Source organism: Phyllostomus hastatus, unplaced genomic scaffold, assembly GCF_019186645.2.
Source record: "Phyllostomus hastatus isolate PE091 unplaced genomic scaffold, TTU_PhHast_1.1 phas_scaffold_760, whole genome shotgun sequence".
Taxonomy (NCBI): domain Eukaryota; kingdom Metazoa; phylum Chordata; class Mammalia; order Chiroptera; family Phyllostomidae; genus Phyllostomus; species Phyllostomus hastatus.
Window position 1 is genome coordinate 4,318,971 of NW_025334040.1, and position 18,004 is coordinate 4,336,974.

The following is an 18,004-nucleotide window of genomic DNA, read 5'->3' on the forward strand; positions in this document are numbered from 1 at the left end:
CTTTTCTGTTTTTACTTTTTACCATTGTCCAAAACTAACATCTCCCAGAAGTTAGCCAGTTTGTATCTGGTTATTTTATTTCTTTCCTGCAAATCAGGCAATTAAGTTATTTTATACTTTTTTCCTCCTCATCTCTCTATTTCTTCCTTCTTCCATCTACATAGCTATCATATTAAAGCAAGATACCCTTCTCTCTCTTGAACTTCTCCAGTTGCCTACAGACTGATCCCTTGCCATCCATTCTTACAACTATTATACATAATGCTCCTATAAACATTTTTGTACAAGTTTCTATGTGTGTGCTTCATGTCTCTTGGTTTTTTGTGCATACACACACATGTGCATGCACACGCCTACATTCAGAATCACCAGCGCACGTGCTGCCTCCTCACTTTCTGAAGAGCTGCCAGATCGTTGTACAAAAGGGCCGCACCGCTTTACATTCCCACCAGCAGGGTATGAAGATCCTGCTTCCTGGCCAGCACTTGTTATTTTCAGGCCTTTGGTTTTTGTTTTTGTTTTAATAGTGGCCATCCTAATGAGTGTGGAGTGGTATCTTACTGTGGCTTTGATTTGCATTTCACTGTTGATTGATGTTGAGCATCTTTTTATGTATGTACTTTGTAGATCATTTGTATGTATGTATGTCATTTGTAGATCTTTGGAGAAACACCTGTTCAAATCTTTTACCCATTTTTAATTGGGTTGTCTTTTTGTTGTTGTAAGAGTTCTTTTTATATTCTGGATACTAGTTCCCTATCAGGTTTGCAAAATTATTTCCTTATTCTGTGAGTTGTTTCACTTTCTTGATAGTATCATTTGAAGCCTAAAAGTTCTTAATTTCGTTGAAGTCCAATTTCCTGTTTTTTATTTGTGCTTTGGCGTCATATCTTTAGTGTCCAATCCAAAGTCACAAAGATTTAATGTATATTTCTTCTACGAGTTAGATAGTTTTAGCTTTTACATTTAGATCTTTAATACATTTTAAGTTACTTTTTGCTACTATCTATTCTTGCCCACTTCCATTAATCTTCCACTCAAAGCCAGAATGATTTTAAAACTTAAATCAGGTTATGTCATTCCCCTTCTTAAAGCCTTCAGTAGCTTCTCATCATACAACGAATAGAAGGCAGACTCTGGCCTGTAAGAGGGGCCCCTGTAGTCCGCCTGCCCCCTGCCCACCTCACCGTCCTCAGCTTGTGTCCCTCTTTCCGTGTTCTCTACAGTCCAGCCATGCTGGCGGCCTGTAAGGGGCCCAAGCAGCCCAAGCCTGTTGCTCTTTTAGGACTCTCGCCCCATGTCTTCACGAGGTTGGCCCTCCTCAGAGTCAGGGAGGCCTTCATGAGCACCCTTGCCCAGGTATTCGCTGCCCGGGGCCCTGCCCCTTAACTTCACCGCATTTCAGGAGGTGTAATTCTCTGCTTTATTGGTTTGCTAGTGTGTTTTCTGTTTTCCTCCCTGGAAGATGAGCTTGTGGTAGGGGTTATCTCTGTTTGCACTCCATTGTTCACTCATCCCCTGGCACAGTGGGCACTCCGTAAATGCTCGAGGGAATGAATGAGTGAAGTGTCCAGTGGATTTCAGGTATATTTCAGTTGACTATAAAGTGAAAGGTTATTGGTCTTCAGATTCTTCCCCATGTTTCTCTACATTTTGTTGTTTACCCACAATAGTATGGAGGACGACAGGAAAGTGGATCTTTGAACAGTTTTATTCATTGTGTTTATAAGTAGATGTGAAAACTTTATGGGAAAAGTACGGTTTGAAATGATTTGCCAAGGTATTATTTATCTTGGGAACAGGATGTTTTTTTTTTTTTATAAGAATGCTCCTAGATCAGGAGAAGTTTAGTGTACATTTATTATGTGTATCTTTTAAGCCTTATTAGCCCTTTGTTTTCTGGTACCACTGTGACAGAATAGTCTCACCAGAAAACAGGGCCACAACCATTTGGTATTACTGAGCTTAGATTTTAGTATTATCTCTTCTAAAAACAATTGACAAAACACTTCGGTTGAATTTTACTCTGAAGTTAAATATTATTAAATAACCTTCAGATAGGAGAAGGCTATGTATTGGCAAAGAACCTTTGTACTCTTGGACATTGTGTTATGACTGACTTTTAACAGCTGAAATGCAGATGAAGTTTGAGTTGAGGTAAGCACTTTGATCACTATCAGTTTATTATGAGAGAACATTTCATGAGTAGTTTGGGAGAACAAGAGGAAGAATGTCCTTCCTAATTTGTTTTTAAAATCTAATACCATCTTGTTAACTCAGTTAACATATGTCTCTTTTCTGTTACTCTCTAAGCTTCCAAAACAGAATTTCCTTCATTTTACTAAAGTGACTTCCTAAATGATACCGAGGTAAAAAAAACAATGCACCATATTTCACCATGTATAATGTGCACTTTTTTGCCCAAAGTTTTGAGGGGGAAATAAGGATGCACATTGTACGTGGTCATAATGATTACATACCATGGGTATGATGATGGGCATAACAGTCCTTTGTATAATACACATAAAAACGTGTGTACACATTGTACATGGGAGCGCATTATACATGGCAGAATGTGGCGTGTGCTGTGCTCTCCGTTCTGTATGTACATGGCACTCTTGAATTGCCTTGTTAGGATTATATTAAACTTGCCATTAATGAAAATTTCTCTTCTGTAAAATAGAATTGAAGTTTAATTTTATTTACTCCATTTCATTTTCCCCATGTTTAGTTAATTACTTAGATTCATTGAGAGAGGTGTGTTTGTTGACGTTCCATGTTAAATGTAAAACAGTAAATTTGAAACAAAATTGACTCAAAGGTTTGGTTGTGAGAAGTCAAAACTTAAAAGGAATTAGAACTCACATCATGGAAAGAGCATCCTGGAAGTAAGATAATAGGCAGTTTGGGAGCAAAATGAAGATACATTAAAGCTTTCTTGCATGTTTGGCTGTTGGAGGTTTTAGTGACTGTCTATTTTCTTCTGTTTGGATCAGCAAATTTAGAACTTTTGATAAATAATAAGGTTTTCAGAATATTGGGCACCTTAGAAATAAATAGGATAGTGTTAAAATGTGTTTCTGAGCTGGTATACAGCTAGTCTTTTTCCTGCCTTTTTCTAAGTTAACCAAATGAACAATTGATAGATATTCTCAGAGACATTAGTGATCTTGTAGCTTGTATTAAAAAAAATTACCCATACGCATTACATTGTACTCTGATTAGACCTCTCCCACATTTAAAGGGATTTTAGATAATGGAAGAAATAATTTGAACTTCTAGGTGTCATTTGACTTTTAATGTGATATTATTTTCAGTTTATCCTGGCTTCCTTTTTCTGAAGTTATGCCCTTTTCATGAATCTTCCCAAGATTTGAAAAGAATAAGTGCTCAGAGAATTAGCCCTCCTTCATGATTATCTTCTAAGGGTGTGAGGCACAGGTAAATCTCTTCATGCCTTTGGGATCACGCTTGTTCTGCCACGTGTAGTAGTAGTACTTCAGCTCTTCTGGTGATGTCATTTGTCACAGTAGTGGAAGCTCAGTCATGGACCCGCTTCTCTGTTCTGGAGACACAGCACACAGGCTGTTCTTGTTACCTCCTCCGTAACCTCACAGCTCTCTGCGTGGTGTGCGACTCTGCACACACCTCTCTCTGGTCAGCTGTCCTCGTCGTGGGGCCAGAAGTCCTTTCTGGGTCCTGCATTTCCTTGGTTTGTTCATTCTCTCAGTTTAAGAAATTAAGTTGTGCTGGGAAGTTCTCGGAGAAGCAGCTCCGATGTGGAAAAAAATATGTAATAGGGCTTGTAGTTGAAGGACGTCGTTTTGACACACAGTTATGTAGCCTCTTAAATGCTGGTTGTATGAGTGCTCACCTCACAGTGCTGTTAGAGGATTTAAGGGAAGAAAGGCACGTGAAAGTACCCAGCTCCCTGTCAGCTTATAATTAAAAAGCAGTAACTACCATTTATTGAGCGCTCATTGTATTGCACAGTATACTAAACACATTACAAGATACTATTTGATTGAGTTGTGTCAGTAACCCTGCAGCATGGGTCATACGAACTCCATTCAACACATGAGGTTCAGAGAGCCAAGTAATATGCCCAAGGTCACATGTCTTCCGAGTGCTGATTTTGTGATTTGGATCCAGTCTGTGTGAAAATCCTGTACATCATGTAAAACTGCTTTTACATGATGAATGATCATTTACAATGGTCATGTCACTTCATTTGCATTTTTTGAAGATTGTGAAGATTGATGTGTCTGTCCACTTGTTCATTAACCAGTTGTGTTTTTATTTGTGCTGTGTCTGGATATCCTTTGCTTGTTTTATCTGTTGGGATCTTCCCTGCTTATCTTCGGGTTCTTGAGATAGCCAGTGACATTGATCTCCAAGGCCTACAAAATTTTATACTTGGATATGTCTTAGTATCTCCTTTCTGGTCATTTTTCTTTACGTTTATTCTGTAGAATGTGTGAAAAGACTTTCAGGAATACTCTCATTCTGGGGCTTCTTTCCTTTTTGCATTAAGAAGCAGCGTAGTGTGGTCCTACCTGCACGGGAGAACTTCTGTGTTGTTACTATGTGAAGGTCAAGTGGCTGCAGTTAACTCTTAGGTTTCACATTAGGGAGCTCGATCAGAAGCCCATAAGAAAGAATTGCTTCTTTTTTAAAAAAAAATGCTGTATATGGGTAAACATACCATAACTATATTGTTGTTTTTACATTCATTTTCTACTTGGCTACTTTGGGAATGAGGATAAACCTGTCGGTAACAGTCTGATGAGTACCTGAAGCTTAGAACATAATCACCCTTGACTACAATACTCTTTGAAGCAGTGCAAGAGATGCTGAAAGAGAAGTGATGGTGCTGTTGAAAATATATCCGATATTTCTCTCCTCACAGCAAAGTTCCTGCATTCGTGAGGATGATTGCTCCCGAGGGCTCCTTGGTATTTCACGAGAAAGCCTGGAACGCATACCCCTACTGCAGAACAAGTAAGCCTGGTTCCCAGCAGTCCCCCTGAGAGAAGGGTGACACCGAGCAAGCCCTTCTGTGGCTTCTCGGGTGGACACTGCACTGACTGTGGCAGAGGAGAGATTGCATTGGGTTCCTCCCTGCCCCTCCCCCCCAGACCTTTGTGGGGGACATGGGTTCATTCCCAGGTGATAGCACCTTGAGGTTATTGCTCACTGCACAGGCTCCAGGGGTGAGCAAAGGAAAGGATTAAGAGGCAGCATACCTTGCTTTATTGCACTTCATTTTTATTGCACTTCACAGATGTTGTCTTTTTTACAAAGTGAGGGCAAGAGCCTCTACCAGCAAAAAGATTGTGACTCGCTTTATTGCGATACTTGCTTTATTGTGGTGGTGTGGAACCAACCGCAATATCCCTGAGGTGTGCTGTAGAAACCTTAAAGAAAGATTATCCACACTCAGAAGTGTCTTCTGCTGTACTTTTAACAGTAGTTTACTTATATTGCCACGTTACAGAGGAGGGGTAGGGCAGCCTTCTGAAACAGTTTTTTGTTGTTTGTTACTATTATAAATGATGTTTTTGCTCTTGTGTCATTCATTATTCCTTCTAGTATTGTTTTAAAATTAGGTTACTGACTCCATAATCTAAAGTGTCCTACAGTGTGACTTGTGTAGAAATTGCGCTTTGCAGATGTAAACTATTAAATGTACTATCTTCTGGAAGTTTAATCTTGTGACGTTAAATACTGTGACAGATTGTATTGACTCCAATTAATATTCTGAAATTTTTCCCCTTTTATTGCCTACCTGTCCATTATGCCTCAGTTGTAACGGTGAGTAAAACTCTTTTTGTGCCACATACTCTTCATCTTTAAACTTTGCTTTATATAGGAATTATTTTCAGCCAGTCCTTGCTTTTTTATTAAAACCGCTCACCACTGCATGGCTCCCCTCTGTGCTGCTCCTAGCAGCCTGCACTCCACCACGTGTTCCCAGGGTTAGCGGGCTTGCTCCAGCCTCGTCTCAAAGTCTCCCTCTTGACTTTATTTTGCTTCTGCTACTTCCTTTGAATGCCAGATTTGCTTACTAAACCTCACAGCTTCTTTAATATTAGCCCTGTATGCTGCATAACAAGTAGGGTTGTTTGAATTATTTAAAAGCATATAGCATTTGGTTTGCCTAACAAGTCTATAAAAATAGGTAGCTGGTGATTCTTTGTCATTTGAGGGCCGGGCTTGTAGAGTCAAAGGCATGGATGTTCATGCTGGGGAAGGCTCCTGCAGACACGAGCCGCAGAGCACTGCTGAAAGATCATTGTCGTTTCACTGTTGTGTTTTCTGCAGAATGAATATATGAAAGATGATTTCTTCATTAAAATTGAAACATGGCACAAACCAGACTTGGGAACATTAGAAAATGTAAGTTTCACCTTTGGGCTCTCAGTGAAGAAGCCCCTGGAAATGAGAATATCGTAGTCCATTTCGTCATCACCAGAACGATGCCACCTGTGCTAGACCAGTACCTGGCCGCCCAAGGGCGGGTGTGTCGGACTGCAGGGAGGCGCGCAAGCAGCCCGAAACAAGGGGGCTTTCCTGATCATTCCCTTTGCCTTAGTGTGTGAGTGGGCTTTGGTGAGGTTGCTGTTTTTATCAGTGGCTGTCTTTGAGATGGTGAGAGCGTGGATAAACAAAGCTCTCAGATAATCCCCAAACCACTGCTAGCCGTTAAATTTTAGATTTTTTTATCTTTTCATCTCTGTGAGTTTGCCAGAGCTGCTCTCCGTAGCAAAACTGATCGCTTTAATTTTCACCTTCATTCCACTTTGTTGGAATACGGGTTGATGTCCGAGAAATGGCCAAAATAAGAAGAATGTACATTGGGTAATATAAAAAAACGTTGAGAAGTTCCTGATTTTTACAAATTGGTGAGCATTAATCTCTAAAATAAATTTCAAAAAGATCAGTTAAGACTCAGTGTAATCATTAACTTTCGGTAAGGTCTGTCGGGGAACTTGGGAGGGCATCCAGTATAGGTTGATGCCCTTGGACCCGTGGTTCTCCAAAGCGTGGCCCCGGGTCCCATCCCATACCTACTTAGAATTTCGGGGGGGTGGCGGGGCAGCAATCTGTTTTCTAGTGTCCAGTTGAGAACTGCTCTTCTAACCTTAGGATACATTGTTGCATAGGAGAGGAAGTTCACGTTAATTTTAGTAAAAATCTATTTTTACTGTGCTTTTTTATGTGATTGGTTGAATTGATAGAACTTCTGGATTATAATTTGTAGTATTTTGACTTGAGTTTTTAATCCAGGTGATCACTTGACATTTCATTTTTTTTTTTTTTCATAATAACTAAAATTTAGTCTAAATGAGATGATCTGATATCTTTCAGCTTTAAATGGGTATATCTTTGGCAGTTTTTAAACAACTCTTAATTGGTTCATAGATAGAGTTTCAGAAATAAGTGATTGAACCACACGGAGTGTAAGGAGTTAACATCCTACTGAAACTGAATGTTTTAGGACAGTCAAATTCAGGAAGACGTTTTAGACCATACAGTGCAGCTTTTTGAAATCTTATTAATGTCACTTTATGTGTGTCTGGAATTTGGAGGTTACAGGACTTTGTCATGTATTATTTGGGTTAAACGTGGGTCTGGTACATTTTGTTAAATAAATCATCTCTAAGGACTACCAGAAAATACTGTAACAGATTTCTGTTAATTTGGCAGCATCTTCACCCTCCTACCTCCTTGTTACTTGGGGTTCTAAGGGATAACATAAGATTTCTAGATCCCTCAGGACTTCAATGGCTAATTTAATTAAATAGCAATTTGGTTTTTTTTATACCTCGTAGTGTACTTTGCGAGACTTAAAATAAAGATTGTATATATAACTATAATAGTTTTGCCTAGCAATAGTCTATGCTTTGTTTTGTTCATTTCTCTTTGTCACTTACAGGTACATGGTTTAGATCCAAACACATGGAAAACTGTTGAAATTGTCCACATAGATATTGCAGATCAAAGTCAAGTTGAACCATCAGTAAGTACTGTGTACTGCTCAATGACATTTTAACCTATTGCCTCTTACATCTAAGAACTATTTTCTTTCTTTCTTGTATGGCCTACATTTCTACACTGAAATGAATGTGGAGCTTAGGCCTGGGGCTGTGCAGCAGAAAGACCCCAGAGGGCTGGAGAGAAGGTGTTTTGCTTTTGTGTGGATTTCACCTTTGCACAAGTGATCACTTTAAGAATGTCAGTGTACCTGAGGTATTTAGAGGTTTCTTTACAGGGAGGGGTGGAGCAGTATTCTACAATAGATTAAGAAAGCAAAAATTTAATTTTCATACAAAATTTCAGTGACTTAGGTTAGCCTAAAACTGTCTTTTGTGGGAAATGGTTGATGGTAGAACATCTCAATTTAACAGTTCTGTAGCTTTCTGTTTTGATTCTTACTAGATATAAATGTTTGTACTTTAGACTTTTGACTTAATAAAAAATGTTTTTTAAGAGTATGAAAACTTTATTTTACCACCCTGTCCCAAATTAGGGCCTTTCTATTTGCCACTGTTTGTAAATATTAATTCGATACTTCAGGGGTGTCCAGCATTTTGGCATCTCTGGGCCACGCTGGAAGATTGGTCTTGGGCCACACATTAAATACATAAATACTAATGAGTACTGATGAGCAAAAAAAGGTTAGATTTTGTGTTGGGTGGCATTCATAGCCATCCTGGGCCATGTGCAGCCCGTGGGCAGCAGGTTGGACACCCCCATGGGTGCTGCTTTGGTTCCGCAGTGCCCAGCTGTGGGCTCGTCACGTGTTAGAGGCAGCCTGTGTCCCTTTTCTTGCCAGTCTAGAGAGCTAAAGCTTTGAAATGAGTGACGCCCCTGTTCTGTCTTGGTGAGCACAACACATTTAGTCAACATTTCATTTCGTAGCCTTCCCATTTCATTTTCGGTGTTTCTTCCTGAACCTGAACGTAGTTATAAGGTGAACAGAAATAACTCAAATGCTCAATGTCTCACTTTGCTGTTGAAATTTAAGTGTAAACCTCCTGAAACAAAGGCTCCCGACATTTTTTCAGAAATCACTGGGGTTGTTGGGACTCCCGGCTGTGACCCTCTGCCAGTCTAGGTCCTGCTCTGCTAAGGTCCCCTTCCTTTGAAATTGTGTAGGACTTTTTATCCTCAGAAGTAAAATGTATATTCTGATGAAAACAATGTCTGTTCTGCCCTTGTATGTGTCTCCGTATCTTCTCCAGCTGTGTGTAAGAGTGGTGACAGGAAGAAAAACCACTGGGAGTAAGTAACGAGTAGGTCAGTTAGTGACGAGGTCAGGACAGCTTATGCAGCTGGAGCAGCAGGTCACGAGATAATCCCAGGCTGCAGGGTGGCACACCGTGGCTGGGTGGCCCGGGGAAGTCATTCAGGTTATATCGTCAGCATTTAAAAGAGTTGTGCTGGCCAAACAAAATGGTTCGGTCTTGTGGCTCGTAGGTTTGCACTCCATGTTCTCCAGCAGTGCCCAAGGCACAGTTGATCGTGCCAAGGGGCGTAAAAGTAGTTCTTTGTTCTGAGGTGAAAGTGGGCTCTCAGTCAGTCGTTTGCAGGCACCAGTGCAAGTTGTAAGAATAGTAAAGGAGGGTTGGGAAGAGCCCTGGAGCCCTCGGCCTCATTCCTTTCACTACAGCAAAACCTGCAGAGAGGAGAGAAGGCAGTGCTGGCCGCAGGCGCATAACACCAGGACTGGAGGGAGATGCTTGAGGTGAAAGGCCGAGCAGGTGGTTCTCTGTGGGATGATGTTTGGGGTAGGTGGTGAAAGAGAGAATGGATTGGGCCAGGTGAGGAGGGGGTGCATTGTAAGTCCATGGAGCTGTGGCTGAGAACATACATTCTGAAACTAGTTGGCTTCAGATTCACCTTCTGAGGTTTTGCTACCTGCTGGCTTTTCAATCTTGGGCAAGTGCCTTAGCCTCTGTGCCTGTTTTATCTTGTATAAAATGAAGCTAATTATCTCACAGGATTAAATGTGAGTGCCTAGTTTAATAGTCGTTTGCCATTGTAGTCATAGTATTAGCTGTAGCTGTGCAGGAGTTCTGAGAATCTGTGTTCACACCAGGCAGTGTTTGGGGAGTGAGGGAGTGCTCACGTGTGTGTGGTTTTGTTTTTCAGTGCCCATGGTTCCTGTTTTCCAAGTTACATTTCAGAAATTAGTATGACACAATTTTTTTACGTTTCTTGGATTCACAGAACCTTTTTTATTGTGATAAAATACACATAATGTAGAATTTACTTCACAACGTACAGTTCTGTGGCATTTGATACATTCACAGTGTTGCGTAGCCATCACCACCACGTAGTTCTGGAACATCTGCATCATCCCAGATGGACACTCTGGACCCATGAACAGTTACTCCCTCCTGCCCTCTTCCCCTCAACCCTGTGCTGCCACTAATCTGTTTTCTGTCTTCGGATTTCCCTATTCTGTATATTTCATATAAACGGAATCATAACAATATGTGGCCTTCTCTGTTTGCCTTCTTTTACTTTAGCATAGTGTTTTTAAAGTTCATCCATGTTTCATGTGTCATTGCTTCAGTCCTCATGGCTGAATAAAAAATAGTTCAGTGTATGGATGAACCATGTTTTGTTTATCCATTCATCCATTGACGAATAGTTGGGTTTCCATCTTTCCGCTGTTGTAAGTAGTGCTGCAGTGAACATTTGTGTCACGGTAGCTGTTGGTTTCTGTGTTTTCTCAGCTGTGGTACTAAAAGTACAAATGATGTCATGTAGGAAATTCTCAGATTTTTTTGATAGTAAAATAAGAACCCCAACATGCACATTTTCTACTAAAAAAGGAGCGGGGAGCTCTGTGGTGGGAGGTGAGGAGCAGTGCACTGAGCTATGGGCGGGGTGGGGAGGGCTGGCAGAGCAGGGTCAGGTGTAGGACCCGGCATCCTTTCCAGCAAGGAGGTGGCCAAGAGACCCAGTGGTCTGGGGACTCTGGGACCACCCTTTTCTTCTGCGCAGTCTCATCTGTTCGCTCTGCTGGCGTAAGGCAGTTGCACTGACTCTCTCCCTTCCTCTTCCACACCATCTACTCCCCTCGTCTAGTTCATGTTTGTCTTAGGTTAGCTCCTGTGGCAAACACCTGGACCACCTGGCCATCCTTACTGTTTACCAAATCCAGTTTGGTTTTCTCTTGAGTTAATTTGTCCATTTGATTCTGCTTTTTTATATTCTTGAAAATTCTAGTCCAAGGCCTTGGGAAAAGGAAGCGTTACGACTGTAGCTGAAATTCTGAAACGGCAGTGTCGTCAGAGCAGTCAGCCTGTCCGTAGCGGCTGCTCAGCCTGTGCTGTCTGCAGGGCCCTGCCGTAGCCACCCAAGACTGAGAATGGAACACCTTCAAGAGGCTTGCAGTCTGGGCGACACAAGTCTGGTGCAGTGAAACAGTTAACAAATGGCAGAGGCTCACGCGGGGTCCAAAGTGCTGCAGGACTTCAGATAAGATAACACATGCTCCTCCGTGAGGACGGAAGTCTGAAAAGGCCGAATGGGAGAGCCCTGACACAAGGATGAGAGGGTTTTGTTGGCCGGGGCAGTTCACCCCCACCCGGATTGCTGCACTTTCCCCCCTTACTCATCCTCTGACACCTGATAAATGCATTTCTTCTTCTCTCCCCCTTCCAAATAGACATTGAACTCCAGAGGGAAGAATCATTGTACTATTAACCACTGTCTCCCCAACTCTGAGCACACCTGAGATGAATTGTAGGCAGGTGCGACAGAAGGTACAAGTCATGATCCAGCACTGAGGGGAAAGTTGGAATAATTTTTGGAGTTGAAGGGAACTGCTCTCACACTGTGCTTTGCATAATCCTGAGTTCCTTGGCGCCTGCTCGTGCTGTCAGCATGGAGCAGCTGGAACACGGGGCTGAGGCGCTCCCCCGTCCCCTTCTCCAGCGTAGCCCTCACCATAAGGTTTACTTTGAACACACGGTTCTGCAGCTGCAGACAGTTTGGTCTCAGGGCTAACCTTTCTGTTTTCCAAGTGAGGAAACGGAAATCTGGATAAACTAGTTCTTCTCAAGATGATTTAGCTAATGCCAAAAGTGGAAATTCTAACTCTCAATCCAGTGTTCTTTCCACTGACTCTTGATTCCCTCCGCACTAAGGCCCTGCTTTGTCACTCCTTGAGCTGCCACTTGAGCACTGTCTTCCTCTTCTCACACTGGTCCGCCACTCACCATGTCGTGGGTTTTTCTGTGCTGGTGGACTGCTTGTTCTGGCCTTCTTCTGGGACTCCTTCCTCTGTCCAAATGTGAGTCCTGTAGAACCCAGGTCAGCTTTCACTCCCTCCAGGGAGGTTTCTCCCTTGTTGGAGGCAGTCTTCCCCTCCCCTCCCCTCCCCTCCCCTCTGCTGAAGTTCAGCTCCCGTTCACCTCATGCATGCGTCTTGCTCCTTCTCTGTATCCAGGAGCCCCGTCTCCTTTTCACAGAGTGCGTCCCTCATAGATATTTTTTTAATGATGAGCTTGATGGTAATGATGAAACTAACCTATATGAATGAAGAATTTGTATAAAATTAATTGAAAGTCAGTCTGATAACAGCCGGATTGGCCAGCAGTGAGGAAACGGGCACTCACATACATGGCATGCATTGCCTGAAGGAGTGTAAATTGGTATAGCTGGAGTAGCAGAGTTACAGGTGTGCGTGTCCTTGGACCCAGAGAAATTCCACTTCCAGAAATTGATCCTATTCAGGGTGATCAGAAGCAGTATGAAGGCTAAAGGCCTCTCCATCGATGGGGAACTGATTGAAAACACGGTTGGCCCATGTGATGGAGTTCAGTGCAGTCATGAAGAGGGAGTGAGCTCTATTTGGACTGACAAGGAATCTTTTCCAAGATAATGTGGAGGGAAGCAGGTGAAGAAGGGTATTTATAATATGTCTGTGATACTGTGAAAGGGAGAAAATATATGTATGCACTTATGTATAGATGGTCAGGAATGCTGTGTATGTAAGACCGTGGTAGCAGTGATTCCTGTGTGAGCCGGGGGGCGCTGGATGGCCCTGGAGCAGGTGGAAGAGCTGAGGTCTGGCCGAGGCGTGTGTGGTGGATTGAAGGACGTCGTCTTCTCGCTGACTGCATTGGTTTTCTCTTGCTGCGTGAAAAATGGCCACAGCATTTAGTGGCCATGTAATGTAACCTGATTGAAGGAATCTTTGTCGTCATCTGTTGGTTAGAAACATGTCGCAGGTTCTGCGTGTTCCCAGAGGAGGCGATGATGCAAGAATGTGACTTGTGGGGCAGGGGGAGGGGTTCGTACTAAGGTGTGTCCGCCCTACCAGCCGTCAGTATTTAGCACCTAAAACTCGCTCTTCAAGGATTTAAGTGACATCAGAGTCGGGAGCCGTGTCACTGTGAATGGAACAAGGTGGAATTTCAATAGGAAGACCTTCTGGAGGTGTGGCAATTCTCAAAGTTCAGACTGCCGACACCTTAACTCCTGCAGATTTTAGTCTCAGCCTTAGTTCACTGGTTTTCATTTTGCTCGTAATGAACTCTGATTTTTCTTGAATGAGCTACTTTTTTGAGCTACTTAAATTAATTTTCTTTCCTTATTACTTGCATTACAAGAAATAAAATAGTTAATTAGTTACTTTAAGAAGATCAGTAACCAAGTCTCCTTCCGAATCGGGACAAAGGTGAAATAGTTGGGAGGTCAAGAAACCTAGGAGTTGGAAGTAATGCTCGAATCTTGTAACCCCACCTGGTGGGCGGTTTCTGTCACTGCAGGTGCTTTTAATACAGACACAGCCCTAAACATTTAATTCAGAGTGACTGTTGATTACTTCTAGGGTTGAACTCTCTGCGGGATTGCTGGTGTCAGACAGCTTGTCTGCCGCTCTGTCAGACTTGCTGTTTTCTTGGTTGTGGGTATGGACAGTACTTCACCATGCGAAGGAGAGACGTGGTCAGACCCACAGTGTAACTGAACATGTGGGGGGGCGGCGCTTTGACACACTTGCATGATTGGAGGGAAGCGTGGTCACAGCAGCTCCAGAAACAGGGTTTGTTGTAGAAGGCTGTCAGTGTGGGCCTGAGCAGTGTGCCACCGAAATCACACACATTTAAACATACAGGTTCTTTGGGGCTTTTGTTGGTGATTTATGGAAAGTCTGATTGGGACTCTTTGTACAGCCAGTACTCTCTGTAGTTTTCTAGAAGATACGCCAGTGTTCTAATGAAACAAGCTAGGCAGTCTGGGATTTCTGCGTAAATATCCCCGCCCAATTTCTCTTGTCCCCGAAACAGAACAGATTTCCTGTTTCAGGGGAAAGAGGCATTCATTGTACTGCCCTTTAAGAAGTAAGGCTGCTTCTGCTGGGCACTGAAGCAGCCGTGAGCACACGGTACAGCAGGGCGTCCCCCCTTGCTCCGACCCTCGCCCCATGTCAAATAGAGTCCAGATATCACTCCTGAAAAGGCTTCCTTGGTAAATTGAGTACCTTTTGGTTACCTGGCCATGCTGTACTCATCCTTTCTGTGTTGCCAGGACCTAGCAAGGTGCTCTGTATTGGACCTGATGTGAAAGTGAGCTTTTCAATAAAGTCTTGGTGGATCAAGGAGAATTTGCAGGTTTTTTTCCTCTGTGGTGTTAAAGGAAAAAAGTGGGAAGGGATTGTTGTTTTTGTTGTTCGAGTAGTAAATGAACAAAGTGCTACTTTAGGTCTTTCTTTTACTCACTGTAGGTGGTGGAGTTCGTATGATGGGGCTTCCGTTCTAAACATTTTGTCATTTCTCCATAAGCATCTGTCAGATTAAAACATGTTTTAGAACAAATTGTAATAGGAAGCATAAAACACCAGAATACAAAGATTTTTTAATTTCTAAAGTCGTCATAGGTACATTGCGACAATGGAAAGTCACGAATTCTTTAAATGTCCTGATGAAATGCACATGCATATCTTCACCTCATTCCCAGAATGTACACAAATGAGTCCGTTAACATCTGCTTCTGCTTTTTTTTAAAGGTATAAATTTGAATCTGGCCCCTTTTAATCATCTCCAGCACTTTGTCTAAGTAGCTTTCCATGATTTGTATACAAAAGTCACTTCCCAGGAGAGGAAGACTCTTTAAAGTGTAAGCTGAAGTGTACACACGATTAACATCAGAGACCTTCGTTTTTGGAAGTAATTTGAAAGAAAATGAGCAGGGTTTTTTGTTTTTTTTTTCTAAGAAAGAAATTGGAACCACATTTTTAGGTATTTATGTGTGACCAGAAAGGATTGTTTCGGCCTCTCTCCCTAGTGTACGCTTCCTCCGCAGTCCTGTGTGACCTTAGAGTTTCCAAGGTTATTTTTAGCAGACATGTTTAATTCAGATTTGTAAGGCCCACATGTTTAAAATAATTGATCTAGCTTAACGTCTGTGTTTTAAACACCACTAATAAGCAAACATTAGTGATATAAAAGTATTAAGTTGTTTGGGAGATTTAGATTTAAAATATTTCATAGTAAAATGCAGGAAGTTTAAAGAGGGAATGGATTTTTTCCCTCATGTTTAGCATGTTGGCATTTACTAACTTGAGATGAAAGGTTTTTCCCAAATGAAGCATTTCACAACCAAGAGTTGCTTGTAACTACACTAGTGTTTCACTAAAGATGGTATTCCTAAAAGAAAGAGACAAAAGCCGGACACACTCGTGTGCCATGCTGTTTCTGGGTCACTGGAAGGATGTGCTGGGCGTGCACGGACTGACAGGGTCCTTCCTGGGACCTCCCTGCAGAGCTTGAGGGGCCCTGTTCGTGCTGGTGGCTCAGAAAGCTGGTCCTCCTATTTGGTAAAGCTGAGCTCTTATTCATGCCTCTTCCTTCTTGGTCCTTTGTAACCTCTTCAGCCCCAGTTGTTACTACTGCATTCCTCTTCCTTACCTGCTCTTGAGTATAATTGCTATGTCATGTTTACCAAGTCTCCATCCTTTTTTGCTGCTCCCTCCGTTTACAAATGCCCCCTGGGGGAGTGGTAGGGAGGGGTGTCTCCCGCTGTGAGCTCTGAGCACTGTAGTCACCCTGATGCCTGCCCCGCACCGCCAGACTTCCCTCCCTGGCCTGTGGTCTTCGGGTCGTTGCTGCTGCTGGACTCTGGACTGCTTTGTGCCACCTCTTTCCAGGAGAACCGTTGTCCTGAGCAGCTTTTCTGCAAGAGCTGCTGGAGCAAAATGTGGCTCCACTTATGAGACACAGTTCTTTTCTCAGTACTCCAGGGCACGCAGGCACTCCCAAGTGAGAGGAAGGCTTCTGATCCATCTCATCCTCTTTGCCAGTACCTGGAATCACCTCCACTCAGCACAGCTCACTGAGCCTCTCCACCCGTGTTTGGTCTCCTTTAGAGAACACCCCCCCGCCATGGCCACGAGGCAGGGTCTGCACCTGCGTGAATCCCTGTTTTGGGCTGGATCTGCTCATTAGTCCTTGGAAATTAAGATTCTTTTTAGGGTCCTTGAGGCCCTCTGGGGAGCATTGTGTCTGGGACTCAGGCCTAAAGGCTTGCGCCCCTTTCCTTTTAAGCAAGGTCAGCCCACAGGCAGCTTGTTAGAAATGCCATTTCTCAACCCGCCCCGTCTCCTCTGTTCAGCTCACTCTCCAGACAATTCCTGTGTGCTCTCGCCTGGGACATGCTGTGCTGCACTGTCAGTGGTGAAGAGTGTAGAGGGCTGTCCTTCTAGGATTTGGGGAGCAGAAGGAATCTCAGTTGTGTCCTAGGTGGGCACAGGTAACCAGGTTCTTGGTGATTGCGGACAAAGAATTGAATTGAACACACAGGGAGTTTATAGCAGAAAGAGAGAGAGCACAGAACATGGGAGTGGGCCAACCCCGAGCAGAGATTGACCTCAGGGGCTGGAGGGATTCTATTCTTATAGGGCGGATATTTCCTGGCTAGTTTTGGTGGGCTTTTGTTACTCATGTACAAGTAGTTGTATTACTTTAAAGCTACTGTGCATGTGGTCTCCCATGATTTTCCTTGATTGGCCACTGGAGAAAGGGGTCACATAATGTTAATTTATTATAATGAAGCAGGTGTCATGTAGCATCTTTTGTGCAGGTGCGTTCATGATTCATCGTGATTCACCGCTTTTCTAGAAAGCGGGAACAACCAGTCTTAGAACAGGGTCTCTGTCCTGTATCCATGTTCTTTATCTTAGCCCTGGGCACCTCTGGAGTTTCCTCCTTCCTGACTATCTCCTACCTCAGTTGGAGGCCACAGTCCAAAACACTCACTTCAACTTTACTTTCACTAAGGAGTTTGAGCCCAGGAGAGCGCCGTAACGATCCCTGGGCCACGTAACCAGTGGAAGGGGAGCCGGGACTCATTCTTAATTCAGTTAAAACCAGCAACTGCCTGCTCTTGGATCCATCTTTCATAGTCTCCCGAAATAGCAGTTTTCATCAGAGGCCTTCAGTCACCTCCTCCCATAACTGCTGAGCTTGGCGCAGTTTGAAATTTGCATATGTGCAGTTACGATGAAAGGATTGGAGGCCCCAAGTTGTCGTGGTGTGGGGTACTCATAGTGAACACCACTCCTACGTTTTCTTGACCTAGTAAGCATTTCTTAGGACTTGGTATTTGCTCTGTGATGGTATGGTAACTATTTTTCCAAATAAAGGAATAATTGTATCTGTCTGAAGAGAGTGCAAGATTCTTAATCAGTGAACAGTTAAAGTGTTTCTAAATGACTTTAGTGTTCCTTTGCTCCAGCCTTGCTTGTTGCTGTTGCTTACGTAGCATGGCAGTGCTGAGTGCCCCTCCTCTGAAGGGCTTCCCTCTCTCAACTGATAAATGCCAGTGCTGGGCTTCAGGCTGCAGCCAAAGTCTGGGTTCAAAGGCTAACCAGGGCTGGGAGGTTTGGAGTTTTGTACTTTGTTAAATAAAGAGCCCCTGCCAATTTAATTGTACGTCAAAAGACAGTAATAGGATTGTTGGGCTCACCTCAGCTGCGCTGCTG

At 43.1% G+C, this 18,004-nt stretch overlaps 1 protein-coding gene across 2 annotated transcripts in view; it reads left to right on the top strand.

The window, feature by feature from the left end:
• PITPNB (phosphatidylinositol transfer protein beta) overlaps positions 1–18,004 on the top strand; it is a 66,351-nt gene that overhangs the window by 17,713 nt on the left and 30,634 nt on the right. For both annotated transcript variants that reach the window (XM_045826725.1, XM_045826724.1), the window contains exons 4-7: positions 4,910–5,001; positions 5,807–5,814; positions 6,325–6,399; positions 7,940–8,023. In XM_045826725.1, coding sequence (XP_045682681.1) covers positions 4,910–5,001; positions 5,807–5,814; positions 6,325–6,399; positions 7,940–8,023 — 259 coding nt within the window. The remainder of the gene's footprint in view (positions 1–4,909; positions 5,002–5,806; positions 5,815–6,324; positions 6,400–7,939; positions 8,024–18,004) is intronic.